Source organism: Sciurus vulgaris (assembly GCF_902686455.1).
Source record: "Sciurus vulgaris genome assembly, chromosome: 8".
Classification (NCBI taxonomy): domain Eukaryota; kingdom Metazoa; phylum Chordata; class Mammalia; order Rodentia; family Sciuridae; genus Sciurus; species Sciurus vulgaris.
Window position 1 is genome coordinate 93,029,954 of NC_136468.1, and position 17,415 is coordinate 93,047,368.

Sequence of the window (17,415 nt, forward strand, 5' to 3'; positions counted from 1 at the left end):
TTAGGATAATACGGTAACTTTGGCAGGCCATGTTGAGACCAGATTTGAGAACATCTTTAGCTGCTTGTCACACACAGGTGCTATAAATTCTATGAAGAGAGGGACCGTGTCATTTTTGTGTCCATCGTACACATCGTACACTCATACTTTCATGTCTGGCACAAAACAGGAGCGCAATAAATGGTTACTCTACCTGAACGGATCCTAAGGAGTTCAAGTCCATGCCTGCCCCGAGTCCCCTGCTCTGTTCTCTCCTCTCCCACTGGAAGTCGACCACGTTCCCTGATCCTGATCTGACCTCCTCTGTGTCACAGACGTGGTTCAGTGTCTTTGCCAATGACTGTTGCTATTTGGTGATGAATGGAGAGCTTGGAGAGGAAGTTTTGGGATAATGCAGAATGAAAAGCACTGCTATAAATGTAAATTGTTTCCCCATAAACAATTTATTATTTACAGACAGGTGTATGTACAAAATTTGAAAGACAGAGTAAAGCAGCACATTTTTTCTTTCCACGTTTTCTTCAATTAACTTTGAAAGTTAGCTCTTTTGCATTGCACACCATATCTAAAATGTGATTTTAAGTGTCTAGATGGGTAATTCAGAATTTAAAAGAAACATTTCTGTCCAAAAAAGATTCATGCATTTATTTTCATTTATTTTAAAATAATCATGAATATATGAAATCCTCAGAACAGTATTTATCCCTGCCCATAATCATTATTTATTTCCTGAGCAATAAGACTTTAAACCATATAGTCTTTGTAAACATAACAGTGTTTCCTGGAAACCACGTCAGCTAAGCCCCCAAAACAGCTATTTCCAAGTGGGAACCAACTCCATCCCCACAAACAGAAAGCTAAGGAACTCAAGCAAAGGTGTTCCAGGTACCAAGTGTTCCCAGGAGGCACTGCAATACCTAGCACTTCTCAGCTACTTACTGCCCAGCACTCATTTCCTATTTTGGGAACAGATTGTCCCTCACCATTCATGAGGGCTAATTGTGTGCATCTTTTCCCAGTTCTATTCTGTAACTCCATCTTAGTGACATGAAATCGGCCACAGTGGGAATATTTACACGACAGAAATTGGCAAATGCTAATAATATCCAGCCACAGCTGAATGGATGAACAAGTCATCTTACACCGTATGATAGAATACCACTCGGCAATAAAAGGAATGATCTATTGACATGTTTAACAATAGGGATGGCTTTTAAAATAGTTATACTCAGTGTTTTAGTCAGCTTTTTCACCATTGTGACTTAAAGACCTGACCAGAACAACTTCAGAAGAGGAAAAGTTTATTTGGGGGCTCACAGTTTCAGAGGTCTCAACCCAGACAGAAGGCTCCATTCATCCAGGCTTGAGAAGAAGATGAACATCATGGAGGAAGAGTTTGGCAGAGGGAAGCAGCCCACATGATGATCAGAAGGCAGAGAGAGAGAGACTCCACTCTCCTGACACAAAATATATATCCCATAGCCACGCCCCCAATGCCCCACCTCCTCCAGCCACACCCCACCTCCAGTTACCTCCAGTTACCACTCAATTAATCCCATCAGGTGATTAATCCCCTCAATGAGTTGAGGTTCTCATAATCCAATCATTCCCCCCCCTCCCAGAACCCTCTCACATTGTCTCACACGTGAGCTTTTGGCTGCCACCTCACATCCAAAACATAACACTCAGTAAAGACATCAGATTTTAAAAAGAATACATACTGCTTGGTTTCATTAATATACAAATCTAGAAAATGCAAACTAGTCTATGTAATATATGGAGGTGGCTGCCTGGCATGGGCTAGTGATGGTGTGGAGAGGCAGAAGCAACAGCACACAGGAAACTCTTGGAGTGACGATTCATGCAGCGATGGTTTCACAGGTGTACATAAATGTCAAATCCATTGGAATATCTGAACATATACATTTTTTCTATGTCATTTATATCCTAATAAAGCTGTGTATAAAATTCTCTATTTCTATGTTAGCATTTATTTTAATTATATTTTATATTAATTATGTAAATAATTAATACTTTAACATACATAATCAACTACCACTTCATACAGTAATTATTAATTGACCTCTGGTTTTTCCATTAAACTCCCAATTCCTTGAGGGCAAGAATGTCCACGAAGTTTTTCCTGAGCAAGTGTTTTCTTCTTTTCTGAGTCCCCAACTCCTCATCCCAGGAACAATTCATTAGTCCATTCCCTGGGCCCTGTTTCCAGATAGGGAATGGAAAAGAAAGCACAAAGTTTTCAGGACCAAAATCACACAGGTTTCACTCTTGGCTCTGTGGTTTCTTAGTCGTATGACGGTGATGAAGTCACTCAATTGTTCTGAACCTTACTTTACTATGATGTAAAAGAGAATGACATTGATTCCCTCAAAAGCAAAGAGAACCTCTATTGCTCTCCTGAGCAGTAACATCAGCAAAAGACACAAAAACAGTCATCATGGGCCTGTCTGGCTTTAAGGAAAGGGCAGCCTATCTTAAAAAAACAATAATCAGGACTGGGATTGTAGTCAGTGGTAGAGCGCTTGCCTAGCACATGTGAGGCACTGAGTCAATCCTCAGCACCATATTAAGTAAATAAATAAATATGTTGTGTCTATCTACAACTTTAAAAAATTTAAAAAAAAACAATAATTAACAGTCACATCAAAGCTGTGAGAAATGAGTATTCCATACAAAATCTAAGGCATTCAGTGCTAGTGGGAATATTGGAGCTTCTCGGGGACCTTTTAGTAATATGGTTTATTAAGAGCCAAGATGGCCTTATTCAGTGTTTCTCTTTGTAGTCGTCTACTCTAAACTGGATGCAGTTTAAAACTATCTAGATGCATGAGGATTTTTGTCACAGTATCCTATTGAAGAGTGAAAAAATAAAAACAACCTAAATGTTCAACCATAGTGATGTGGGTAAATAATTTCTCCCACATTTCACACACACACAAACACACATTATACAGCAACATGGGAAATGCATAAGATAAAAACATGTGGTGAGAAAAATTAGCATACAAAATTGCATCTGAACTATAATGACAACTGTAAGAATAAAGCATAGATATTAACGTTTCAGGAAGGACACCAAAACGATAGCAGGGATTGTATTAGAAATTTTTTTCTCTTACCATCTATCAAATGTTCTGTAAGGTGAGTATGTTGTTTTATGACAAAACATCATTTTGGAAAAGACAAAGAAAAGAGGAACTGGTGACCAAGAAACTGAAGTGATCTCTCAAAGCCAGCCTACCAGAGTGATGGGACCCGGCCACCACTAAACTGTAAAGTAAAAATAGTCAGTGCCGAGCAGACTTTTGAAAGCTTCCACGTAGCACATTCCCAAAAGAAAACATGTGATTCACCCGCATTCTGTTGAATTGGCTTTTGGAGAAAGACAACATAAGGGACATTTGGTGACACTTCAGTTATCTAAAATGGCATGGACATATGGCATATCAAGGGGTAGGAGAGCTCATTCTGTGATCATTCCAGAACTCCAGACACCCACCCCAGTAAATGCTACACCCTGCGGGAAGGGAGCACAGTCTGCTTCTTGTGACGGTGGTCAAGAAAGGCCTAAATGGTCATTAGAGAAATGATCTTGGGGACATCAGCACACCAAGGCAAAGTGGATAGAATGAAGGAAAGCAAGAGAAGGCCAGGGGCAGCCTGACACAGACCCTATAGGAGGCAGCCTGACGGGAGAAGCCTGCAGAGCACCCAGTTCTGGCCCCACCCAGGTACACTGGCTTGGTTGTTCATGAATACATTTTGCAATCTACGTTAAGAAATATTGAAATAGGGGCTGGGGAGAGAGCTCAGCTGGTAGAGTGCTTGGCTCGCAAGCACAAGACCCTGTACCGCAAAAAAAAAAAAAAAAAAAAGAAAAAAAGAAAGAAATACTGAAATAGAAGGTATAGGATAAATTTGAAGAGGACATAGATCATGAAAGCAATAAAAAGCCAGGTTTTCAACTGGGAGAAGAGGAAACGATAACAATATAGAATTCAGTGGCGGTTGCCAGTGAGGCCATTGATGTACTGATGTGGTGCAGTGTGTTAGGAATTGGTTCTAGAATTTGTTTGGTCTACTCTCTCCTTTCTCTTAGCGGGGATGCTTCTGCCTCTGACTCTGTGTCTCTGACTTTGCCCAGCTCCCATACATATACACACACACACACACACACAAACACACACACACACACACATACACACACACTCAAAAGGTTGAGCTTGCATCAAAGAACAGAATTCCTGAGGGTGCTTTATAATTTTAAAAAACTACAATTAATGGAGACTAGACATGATGCTAAATGTTGATGTTCAAGTTTTTGTCGAAAGGATCATAGACACCCAAGAAGTGGTGCAATAGTACAGAGAGGGGCCCTCACCTCCATCCTGCTCCCTTGACAACACCGTGGCATACGTTTTCAAGACCAGGAAACTCACGTTGACATCATACAGCAAACTAAACCACAACTTGACCCAGATTGCAAGAGTTTTTAATAGCGAGGTTTGACACACAATTTCCCATCCTATCTTCCAATCATTATCATTTCTGCTTCACAGAAAAGAAAACTGAGGCTAAGAGAAGCTGAGCCACTGCCCCAAGGTGGTAAGTGACAGTTGGGATAGAAAATCAGCTTTGAATTCAAGCACTTGTGCTAGATTGCCTTCCTCTACCTTATCCCCATCCTGCATGGTGAGCACCCCATGGTCACCCCAAGGTCACAGCCACAGTCAGGGTTCTAGTGATCTGCAGGAGGACTGATGCTGGTGAGTGGCTTGTAGGAGAAGACTGGGCGGCAAGCTGTGGCACACGAGCTCTTAGTCAGGAGGGCAGTATGTGTCTTCAGGGTCTTCTAGTTCTCCAGCCCAGCAGATAAAACTGTGTTCCTAGACTAATGACCTGTGGCAGGAGGCAGGGGTCATCAGAAGGTGAAGTCCCAGGTAGCCTGCCAGTCAGTGCAACAGGCACTGGAAATGATAAGAAATAAACAAGCAGGCTGATCGGGACACCAGCATTGCATCAGGTTGGTGGAGAGAAAAGCAGGAAGCAGACACCCTAACTGAAGGGCTGGTCCACGTCACAATGAATCCAGAGAATAGCAACCCCCCACCTCCATGTTCCCCCTGGGAGGCAGTGTGGCCCAGTGGTCAAGTGTGGTTTCTGGGGCCACACTCTCTGGCCTTGAATCCCAGATCTACCAATTGGTTGCAAGATCTTGGGTAAATTAATGTCCTTGTGTCTCAGTTTCTCCATCTGTAAAAAAAAATAACAGATACCTATCTCAGAGGGGTGTTGCAAGGATTAAACAGCTTAACAGGTCAAAAAATGATTGACGCAAACCTTCGGTGAGGTTGGCTGTTTTTTCCATTCTAGGCAATGTGACTACACAAGGGTGAAGAATGAAATGCCAAAAAGAGAAAGAGAAAGCACCTCAGAGGTCCCAGGTGTCGGTGATTCAGTGCTGAGGGACATGTGAGCAGGGTTGTCTACCCAGAATGAGATGAATTCCTTCACACAACACAGAACCTAGGCCTACCTGTACTTCTTCCAAGAACACCAAGCAGGATGCTGAACATGAAGTAAATCTCTTACTAACTATAAAGTACCTGCTGATGCCAATCACCATTCAACAGACAGGACCTCTCTGGCTACTCACTGGTATCCCACAAGGAGTAGGACATCTAATCCCATTAAACAGAAGAAGACACTAGGGATCTGCTTAAACTGCATGCCCAAGGTCACATGGAGCAAGAGTGAAGCTGTGATTACAACCAGAGCTCAGATGCTTCACAAGGTGCCTCATTAGTAAGATTCAGGCAGTTCTTCCTAACCCTTGGTCAGTGGGAAGAGGGAGCAACCCAAAATTGGCAGAAAGAGACCATCCTGGTCATTCATAGCAGCAGCAGGGCAGGTAATTAGACCCTGGATCTGCTGATGTACATCTTCATGTTCCTAGTCAATTCCTCTAGGGTAGATGCGTGTAGACTGACAGACTACCCTACCTCCCCTCTACTTAGTCTTTGTGGACTTTTGCTAACAACCACTGGGACTCTAGGTAGGATAAAGATATAATGGCTTACGAAACATTGGATCAAAGAAGAATCCAGAATCCACATCATTACTGAAATGTAGAGAGGAAGGCAGGGAAAGGGCATGGGCTTCTTTACAAATATCATAATGAATGGAGAAGGAATGAGAGTGAGACAATTCTACCTAGTTAGACAACTCAACCACTGATCAGACAAGATTCAGAACCATTGCATAAGTTTGTTGAGGAAAAGGTCATTTACAGAATCTCAAAGCACCACCCCAAAGATAACTATGAAAGGGAGAAAGGTATCTTTACCCCAGGTCAGTTGGGAAAAACAACCTCAAACCAAGTGACCAAAGTCAACATCACCAGTAATACAAGCAGCCAACCCATCTTCCCCCTCATTGCCACACTGAGAAGGACAGAGCATCACTTACATTGTCGTCTTCCTGTGCAAATGGGTACCCTGAAGATCACAAGGGACCCATCAGACAAATCCAATCTGGGGAGCACTCTGCACAACAAAATGCATGGCCTGTTTGCTTCTAAATGTCAATGTCACGAAAACCAAATGAACAAAAAGCACCTGAAAACCTGTTTCAGATTAAAGGAGACTAAAGAGACGTGACAACTAAATGTAATGGGTGCTTTTGGAATAGAGCCCGGATCAGAATCAAAAGATTACTCTAAAAGATGTTATTGTGACATTTGGTGAAATCTGAGTATGGAGAGTGTTATATCAATATTGAGTTTCCTGATTATGGTAATTTTACTGTAAGAAAATGGCTTGTTCTTAACAGATACAAGCCCAAGCTAGAAGGTCATGATGTCTATAACTCAGAGTTGAAGGTTCAGGAAAAACAAAAAAGAGGCAGATGGTAGACCCAAAGCAAATACAGTAAAATGATAAAAGGTGACTCTAAGTGGGAGATAGAATTGCTTTATCAGTCTTGTACTGTTTCTAGAGGTTTAAGTATTGTCAAAATTGTTTTTAAAAAATGCAAAAACATTTCTTAAACACAGTTACCTATATGTTGGTATGCAGTTAAACAGGATAGTGGGATTGAGTGCTACCCTGGGAAATTTAACAACCAAGGAAACTCAACCCTGATATTGGACAGACATATTTAGGAATAGAATAGCTAACAGAACACTACACAAACACATAATTAAACAACTATAATTCACCCCCACCCAGCTACATACAGTATTTCTTATCCCAAATCTGGGTCATTTTCAAAGAATGAGAATGATAATAACACAAAGTTTACAATGTAACTCAAAGTTTACAATCTCCAGGCCAAGAGATCTATTTGAGTCACGTCTTCCTGTTTGTAACTTTGTGAGTCACACTCTTGGGCAGTCTTCAGTATGTCCACCTTCCAGTACTTCAGCCTGGCCACCAGAGTTAGCACCTCCTCTAAATGAGGACAACAGTGCTTCCCCAGCTGGGCTGGCTGCCAGGATCTGGAGGTAATTCATCCCAGCAAATTCACTTCTAGCCACACTTAACAGTGATCAATAAATGGGGAACTGTAGTACATTACAGTTATAAGCTGTCTAGTCAATGACCACTAGATAGTGCCGAAGTAATTTTTAAAATGATCTTTTCCAATCCATATGGGAAAACATGTTTTCACAACTTACTTCCCAAAACTGTCCCTGTGCCTCCTCCAAGCATGGCAGGACCCTCAGGTGTTCAGTCCCCAACACCATTCACCAGCCCCATTATTACTCAGGAAACCATTTTGATGCTATGTGTAGAAGAGAAATGTAACTCCAAATTCTACAGTTGGAAAAATGCAGTTCCTTTCTGCTTCCTCAAAATTTCCAAAAGCTTCAAAGAGCTTCTACCTATGGAATAAAACTGAAATTCCATGGCACACAAGGCACTTTCATATGTGATCCCAATTCACCTTTCCTTTACTTGGTTCCAAACTTGACCTGCCTCCTGCTCCCATGCCTTAGGTGCAAATCAAACAGTTCCTTCAAGCCATGCCAGGTTTTTCAGCCTCCCAACCCTGGTTCACATGTTCCTTCTGCTTCCCTTTCTCGTCCACTGTGATCCAGTGTGGCCTGTATTATAGTTCTGTGGTTTATGTGAGACTAAGAGGAGCAGAGCAAACACTGGTCCAATTCACCAGTGCCCAGCAGGGTGTCATGCAGAGGATGCTCAGAGCACTTGAACAGGAAGACTGCATTTGTTACCAAAAAGATTCTAAGAAACTGTTCCTTTTCTACTAGCAAGGCCAAAAATCCTGCCCTAATGCTGCAAAGATGAACAAATAGTTCTACAGAGTAAAACACAGGGTCACATTATTGTAAGGTTAATAAAGTAACCAGGGGTCCAGGCTGCAAAGGACAGGGATCAATCACCAATCAGTGACATCTAGATTTTCATTATTAAGGGTACAGTTTTAAAGGGGTTTACTTTATTTTTATTTAAGATACCTTTATTGAACTACAAAAATAAATGCAGTAAAGCCACTTATCACTGAAGGTTTGTCAGGGGTGACATATGTTGTTTTTGAGATGCTTCCCCATGTTGGGTCCCATATCACTAGGCCCATCTATCTCTTTGACTCATCCACCATTACAACTTAGCCCCAGGTCTGGTACTGGGGAGGAGGAGGAGATGATGTAGGAGAAGTGAAAAGTCGGCCATTTAGTGTTTTTCTGACTGGGGGGATTAAAGGGAGAAGGGAAAGGAAGGCAGAAGAGGCAAGGATGAGATCTGTCAGTCCTCCCCATCCTCTACCTAGAGGGACAGGCGCCCACAAACTAGAGGCACCACATTAGAGTCAACACAGTGGTCGGTGGCTGGGTAAAGGAAGACTGGGTTTTAGCTTTCCCAGATTGTCCCTCAAGTCCTGTGTGGTTTGGAAAGTGACCAGAGGTTCCCACAAGCTCCTGCAGCCAAGCCTCAGACATCACCTGGGATCATGACTGGAGTCAGCCAGTAAGGCCGACACAGGGGCAGAGCCCAGGGCTGACAACTAGATCATCTGATCCAGAATCACACCAGCCCTTCTGTGGTCCACAGCACTGCCATGGGCCCTGGAGGACAAGAAGCAGGCAAGGGAGCCCACATCCCACCTGCCAGCAGAGGGAGATGGAGAACCTGGTTCCTCAGGGGCCATGAGAGCCACACAAACCCAGATGCCACCTTGGTGAGGTGCAGGGGGAGAGAGGACATTTGAACAAGAGTGCATTCGTTCAAACAAACTAAATCATCAGAGGGAAATTTTAAAAGTGCATAAGTTCACAGTTGACTTTAAATGTAGGGTTTCCCTCCTCTGGTACCAGGAAAGTAGGGGCTCTGGGAACAAAATCAGCTCCATTAAAAACAAATTTTAAATGCTACATTTTCTTGCACATCTTGGGGTACTGACAAAGTTGCGACCCCATGACCCAGGTATTTCTCACATTGTGATATCAATCTATAAAGCACATTCTCTGTAAAGCAACTACCGATTCCCTGCTGACAAGAATAAATCCTCTATTCTCTAGTAAGTCAGATTTTACAAAAATAGAAAAGAAAGGAATCTGATGGTGGCGGCCCTGGCAAGGGCTATATTGTAGGCTTCTGAAGGCTTCAGGGCTTTCCCAGTAGCATTTCTGTTGTCTTCTCTTCTGCCTGGGAGGTACTGAATTTACACTTCCAGCTCCAGAAACTACTCTACCCTTACAGCAGAGTAGTGAGTTAAACCAGAAAAAGTGAATTGGGCTGCAAAACCACAGTTTATCTATTCACTCAACAAATATTCCTTGAGCATTCTGATATAATCCAGGCAGTGCATCCCTGTCCCCTGAAAAATCAGTTTCTAATGCAAAATACAAACAAGAATAATGCAGGACGTGTTCTTGAGGGTGGGGATTGTAAAGTGTTCAGGGAACATGTGGGTAGGAGTTCCAGCTGTCCAGCTGTTGAAATACCCAAGCAAGAGCACAGGGAGCCTTTGCCCTCGAGCTACACTCAATTTCCACAGAAACCTTCACGACTCTGCTGCTCCCACCCCCACAGTTTCTAACGAACTACCTTCAAACATGGAGAACTGTTGAAAACCCCTTCCTTATGAGTGTACCGGTTATGTGCAATGAAGTTATTGCTTATGCACCTGGAGAAAAAACATACATGCTTCCCACACTGACCCCTGGATATTATATGGTCCAAGCTGATTCCAACCTTTACTCCTTCCTTCATTAATTTAGAAAGAACATCAGGGATTACATGCATATCTCTGGCCTTGAGCAGAAGCTCCTGTTGCTTATTAGGAAGCGTGGAGAAGTTTATCCACACTTGACATTGGTTGGGAGATTTAGATGCAGGCTCGAGAAGGAATGCCCCACACCTTCTTCCCCACTTGACAGTACTGAAACTCCCCACTCCTTCCTGAGGGCCTATTCTAGAATGAATAGCTTGCACTTTGTAAAATGTGCTAAGAGTTGTGATTTATGCATGCACTTCAGATAATCTTCATTCCTGGAGGTGGGAGCCTGGATTTCCCAACAACCAAATAAGAATGTGCTCTGGTGGAAAGAAGGACACACTCGTGAGAGGAAGTGAGACCTGGAGACAGGTCCACTGGCTGGGAACCAGACTGTGTTCATAATCTGGACTTCTGTATAGAGTTCAACATTTCTCAGCTTTTCCCTTGGAAAATGGAAATAGTCATATTGTGAGTATAATTTAAATTCTCTTCTCTTCTCTTGCAGTTTCTTTACTTAATCCAAGTAAATAAGTTATCTTGTAGGTAATTTAAGTTCAAGATACTAAAGACCCAGGTGTGGTAGCTGTGGCAATCCCAGTAGCTCAGGAGACTGAGGCAGGAGGATTGTGAGTTCAAAGCCAGCCTCAGCAAGTTTTGGAGGCCCTAACTAACTCAGTGAGACCCCGTCTCTAAATAAAATACAAAAAAGGGCTGGGATGTGGTTCAGTGGTTAAGGGAGGGAAGGAGGGAGGGATGGAGGGAGGGAGGGAGGGAGGGAGGGGATGGATGGACTAAAGAAAGCTGTGGTCTGGCTAATATTACCCTAACACTACAGCCCATTGGGAAGCCATAGCCTCAGATATAAAATATAAAATTAAATCTAGAGAAACTGGTCCAGGATTCCTAGACCCATAGAATTGAAGCTGTGCCTATGGCACCAAGCTACAAGTATTGGGTGACCCAGCAGAAGATCATAGCGTGACAGGACACTATGTTAACCTGAACCTTTGAGAAGTAGATGCCAAGACAGGATTAGACATATAAGAAATTTATCAGGGGGAAAATCTGTAAGAGAAAAATGAGTTAGGAGCTGGGAGAGGCTCTGCTTCCCCATGAAAGAGAGAAAGCAAAAGGTTTGGGCAAACTCATCTTATATTACAGTACAGCTCTAAAGCAAGTTCAGCAGGGCCACCATCCAGCCAGCTTTCACAGAGAAGTCCAGCATCTCCAAGCACCAGCCAGTCTTAGGATCCCTGCCATGTCTGGTACAACCGGGGTGCAGAGCCTTGGCCATTACAGGGACAATTTTCTACACACAGCAACCCGGCCATGGGTCCCCAGAAGCTCCCAGTGGGTAAGCAATACATGGTGATAGAGAAATTCATGTGATTAGACTTCCCATGAGCTAATTGGGAATTTTAACCCATGACTCATGCTGGGGTGGGGTCAGAAGCCACAGGGGACTCTACCACACGCCAAGCCATATCATCAGCCAGATTGCACATTTCCTGAAAATAATCAAGTCAGAAACGGACTTCTTGGCAGCAACCTCTGGTGGAAAAATGACTGCCAAAAGCCAAAATGAGGATGAGTTCAATGATTTAATTCTGCATGGAAAATGCAATCCATTAAATGGGATCTGACAAGGCCTTGATCTCATCCGTAGCTGAGGTGCTGGCTCAGTGTGGGTCTGCTCTTGGAAACATATTCTTAGTAAGCTATGTATAGAATCTAGACAGCCTTTGCCAAAGCCCAAATAAGTCCACTCTAAGTGGGAAAAGACACTCATCAAGTCCCCAGTGACTCCCTAGAGCATAAGCATGCCATTCTTCCAAATGCAAAGTTATCAAAACCTGGCAGCTCAGCCAACACCGGGAGTCCCGTGGTTCAAGGTAAGTAACTGGGATGACTGGAACACTGGGTGGCTTCAGTGTTTCCACTGCTGGAAATACTGAAGCAGAGCCTTAGAGGGCTTCTAGCCAAAAGGAATGAGTGGACTGGAAAACCTAAGTCTGGACTAGAAAAAGATTTAGTGCAATAGAACAAGGTCAGTCTTGAAGGATATATAGGATATACATCAATCTGTACATTCAAAGTGAGCACCCAATCTAGTACAACCCACTCCACTGAGGACAAATTTGTCATCATCCGCAACCATTCTGGAAACCTGAAAGTCAAGGTGATATGGTGCAAGTAGAACATGGTGGAGAGTTCATGGTTTAGGGCTAGGTTGATTGTGTTTAATTCTCCAGCTGTGCCATCTGCTGGGTGTCTTTGGGCAAATTGTTTAATCTCTCTGAGCCTCAGTTTCCTAGTCTGTACAACTAGGATAATGATACTCAACTTGCCAGGCTCTGGAGAGATTGAATGAGCAATTGCATGGCCAGTTCTTGGCACAACACAGATACCCAAGACATATTCATTTCCCTGACTTTCAGTACAATCTGGGCCAGGTTTCACCTCTGCGAATGTGTATCCGAGGCTGAAGAGAGAAAAGGCTCTCAGCTGCCATCTCTTTCCTGTTCTCTTGGGTCCTCTAGTGGCAGGTACTGAGATTCTTGTCACCAGTCAGACTGGCTGGACTTACCTTTCTGCCTTAGCCCCAGGTTCAGTTCATTCTCTATTCACCTTTAAGAAAAGCCCAGGGACAGCAAGAGGCTCAAAGGGTCAGGGCATGAGGAATAAGGAAAAGAGGCACCCAGGGCAAGTTCTAGGGGGGGTCACCTTTCCAGGCACTGAGTCCCCACTTTTTCCTTTCATGAGTGTCAGCTTTTGAAAGCAGACTTCTCATGCATAAGGCTTAGTGTGCTTTCGAGGCCACAGTGCCTGCACCTGGAGCCACGAACCCCAACTTTGATCCATATATTCTCTGCAGGTGGGCTCAAGGGCATGCAAGGATTCCAGTGAGTGCCGAACAGACACACAAAATCAATACTTCCTGAGCACCCTCTGGATGCCACACACTACCGGTCTCTTTGGTGTGTATCACCTTTAAATTCTCCCCAAAACCCTGGAAAGTGAGTATTTTTATCCCCATTTCATAGATTTCAAAACTAAAGACAAATTAGGTAAGTGGCCTACTCAAATGAACAAAATATTTTCCAAGTTTAAAGAGGTATTAAATATCACCTAGCTCAATAGTCCTTCAACCATCAGCCCCAGGATCACCCGAAGCTTGTTAGAAAAGCACATTCTGGAGCCCACACAGACCTGGGGGTGAGCCCCACAGTCCATGTCAGTCAGCTCCCCAGGTGATTGTGATGCCCAAATGAGTTTGAACTGTCAGAGCCACTGTTCTGGTGCAACCTCAGTGTGACACTTAAAAACTAAATCAGTATGCCAGGTGATGTGGACGTTAACTAGCTTAATTTAATCATTTTCAATGGAGCATACATTAAAACATCACATTATATATCACAAATATACAGTTTTTATTGTCAATTATGCCTTTATAAAGTCGGGAATAAACAAAGAAAAGGAAAAAAAGGACAGAAGTTTGAAGACATGAAGAAATTTTCCATTGGTAATAGAATTGGAACTAAAACCCCAATACAGCCACTATCAGAAGTTGAATATTCCTACCTGTGCGTAGCTTAGAGCGTCCCTTTTACAATCAAGCGCTAAGCTGGGTAACTTTTCAGACATCAGCTAGGACTTGAACATGAATGAAAAACACATTCTTCCAGCCCCGACACCCTCCTCCTGAGATCCTACTGAACTCCCTGCTCCAAGACACAGCATTTGCCCAGCACTGCCTAGCAAAGAGGGGGACAACAGGACAGGAGAGAACGGGGATCTGTATTTAGAGTTGAAATGGCATCTGCACGCACGTCAGGTATCAGTATATAGCCCGGGGAGAGAAAGGTGGTGCCTCTCATTTTCCAAAATCTTTATTTCTTAATCTGTGAGTTGAATTCTCACCTCCAGCAACACCCCTGGCATTATTGATAACTGACGTAAAAGTGCTGGCTCTGATGGTCATCCCATGCTAACAGGACAGACTCGAGGTGGAGTCCAGTTGGAAGAGTAGTCCCAGGAACTTGTCTTGAAGCTGCATTTGAATCATAGGCATACTTTTTATGAGAGTCTAAAAAAGATGTTTATTTGCAATGATATTCCGAGGGCTGACACAGAATAGGTAGAGCCTAATGTCCACACAAGCTACCCTTGCTGCTGCCATTAGTGACCAACAATCTCCCAGCAATCATCCATATTATGTAGTGTCTGCATTTAATCAGAACCATAGGTCTACCTCTCTGGGGCAGTTTCTTCATCTCTCCAGTAGACAGCATCTTTGGGTTGCTGGCAATAGAAGAATAGCTATTGTTATTGTTGTTTTAACAGAGAAGCCAGGGGAGACTGAGACACACACACTTTTGAAACTTTCTGGAAAAACACTATCTATAAATTTACAAACCCTTCCTAACTTTGGGGATGGAAAGGAGAATTTAACTTCAGAGCAGAGGGTCCTTTGGATCCAGAAAGAACTACTTGAATGAAAATACTATGCAAATATTAAACAAAAGTACTCGCTTTGTCCTGGGAGTGGCTGGTATATATTTGCTTCCACCTGCTTTCAGGTGGAGAAAGTAGAAGTAAGCATCTAGCCCCTTCCTTTTGAAGATCAACATTGTGAGAAAAACTGGTAGTGTCACCAGAGACCAGGTGTTAGGAAAGGACAACAGAAGTCACTGAAAGAAGACATTCCAAGGAAGAGGAGATCTGAGTTGGTGATGTAGACTCATAACCTCACTGAGGTCAGAAAGTCCACCCTCAACATGAGACCCCCCCAATTTCTCTGACAGAGGCAGGTCAGGAAAAGGACTAACATAGAAACCATTGTCAGTAAACCTGAGGGCCCTTGGGACTAGTTGGGGAGAAGAACCCCAAGAAAAGACTGGGCTTTCTAATAACTTGGTATAATAGGCTTATTATCATTGAAATTTGGGAAACCTTACCTCAAAATAATAAAGAAAAAAAGACTGGGATATAGTTCAGTAGTAAAATGCCCCTAGATTCAATCCCCAGTGCCAAGAAAAAAAAATGAAAGAAAGAAAAAAAGAAACCAACCACCTTATTTGGAAGAAAAGGTGCTTCCAGAATAGCACACAGTTGTATTAAAGACACCAGTAAATGAATAGTCAATGGCAATGAATTTCTAGCCTCAATTGCTAAAGGATTAGTATAATTGTACCTTCTGTGACCTTCCTACTGTGCCAAGTGTTACAAGGATCCAGAAATAAACCCTGACCTTAAAAAACTTTTAATTTAATCTCTTTCTGGAACCAAGACTTTGACACATGGTACAACTAGCAGATCAAGTGAAGGGCCACCAATCAGTATGCTCTCTCTATTAAAAAACATGAAGAGAATGCAAAGGGAGCAGGCAGTGGTCATGGAGATTTTCATTCTAGGAGTTAACTTGCTGCTGTTCATTGAAGAAGACAATGAACCTGCTTTGAGGTAGAAGAAGCTATGAGAACACTGTGGAGAGGTTGGCTCCAGAGGGAGAAGATGTACACCAAGAAAGCCATCCAACGTCCCCTCTTCCACCATCATCCCCTGCAGAGAGCTGCAGGTTCACAGATGTGCTGCTCTTGAGGTGAGTGGGCTTTATTTTATTCACGACCTCATGATGTAATAACCAAACCCCTTCTAGGGAATAAGAAAGGCACTTGCCTGCAATTCTTGTCCCATCAATGTAGCCACCAGTTTGTACAAAGAAATCCAAACCCTATTCATCACTTCTCTTCTGAACTCATCTGTAATTCAGTCTTCACTAAGAACCTTCCCATGATGAAATGGCTTTTACTGAGCGATTACACACATCATCTGGATGCAAAGAAGAGCATGTCTTTTACATATATTTCACAGACCCCAAGAATTGTCTGAAGTAAGATCTGTGTACTCTACTAACCATGTGGAAAGTATGAAAGTCTACAGTGGAAAGAAAATGAGGGAAGTAAAAATAAGGAGACCAGAAGAAAGGAGGGGAGGAGCAAGTTGGAAAATTGATTGGTCTTAATTCTGGATTTTTTTCTTTTTCTTTTTTTTTTTGCTACTAGGAATTGAACCCAGGGGTACTTAACCTCTGAGCCACATGCCCAGCCCTTTTTGATATTTTTATTAGAGACAGGGTCTCCCTGAGTTGCTTAGGGCCTTGCTAAGTTGCAGAGGCTGGCTTTGAACAAGCGATCCTCCTGCCTCAGCATCCCAAGCTGCTGGGATTACAGGCGTGCATCCCCACAGCCAGCTAGATCTTAATTCTGATATGAGTAGTACTATATGTTTCAACACCCATTCAGAAAAATAAAATCCCTTTTTATACCACATTCATACCCAGACTGGTTTTCATTAAGCATGGGTGAGAAGGTAAGGGATAGGGTTATAATGAAAATGGAATACAATATCAAAAGATAATAAAATTTCTTTGCAGAGAGAGACAAGACAAAGTCATGAACAAGAACAGGGTAGACAGGCATCTGGGAATCAAGACAAGAAGATTCTCACTTCCTTACAGCCGGCGGCAGTTCTTACATCTCTTACAACTAGAAACCTTCCCCCAGCAAGAGACTCCAAAGACACGGGGTTGAATGAATCCTACCACATGCTTTTTCTCTGTGCACTTATCTGGATGCATCATCCTCCTTTGAAGCAAAAGACTCATTAATCCAATTCAAATTATTAACATCAGTAAGTTCTTTGCCTCCGCATTTAAATGCCAATATCAATTAAATACCAACAGCAACTTAACAACTGAGACAATCTTCACTACATTCAGGACACGGCGCAGCCAGAAGTCCAGCTAGCATTGATTCCAACTCTCCTACCTCATCTGTAATTTGCTTAGTGCCAAAGAAATAACATAATTTGCTGGTCATGCAGACCACACATGCAACTGGACCGAAACAGCTCCCCAAAGAGATAAAATAGGAACAAAGTGAGTTTTCATCCACCAAACCTGAATGATGTCTTCACCAAGGCTTCTGGACTATCCAGCTGTGGCAATTCATCTGCTAGGATTTCCTCCGGGGGCCTTGGGTCATGGACGATTGTTGGCCGTGGTTTCTCCTTGAGATTCCCTGTGAGCCCATCGATGAGGGAGTTCCACAGACAGTTCTGCGACTTAGACCCTGAGGATGAGGAGAAAAG

General features: G+C 42.9%; 1 protein-coding gene across 7 annotated transcripts in view; it reads right to left on the reverse strand.

Moving 5' to 3' along the window:
* The window catches only part of PDE1C (phosphodiesterase 1C), a 538,202-nt gene that overhangs the window by 395,531 nt on the left and 125,256 nt on the right, over nucleotides 1–17,415 (reverse strand). For all 7 annotated transcript variants that reach the window (XM_079152338.1, XM_079152340.1, XM_079152344.1 and 4 more), the window contains exon 3: nucleotides 17,225–17,396. In XM_079152338.1, the coding sequence (XP_079008464.1) occupies nucleotides 17,225–17,396 (172 nt within the window). The remainder of the gene's footprint in view (nucleotides 1–17,224; nucleotides 17,397–17,415) is intronic.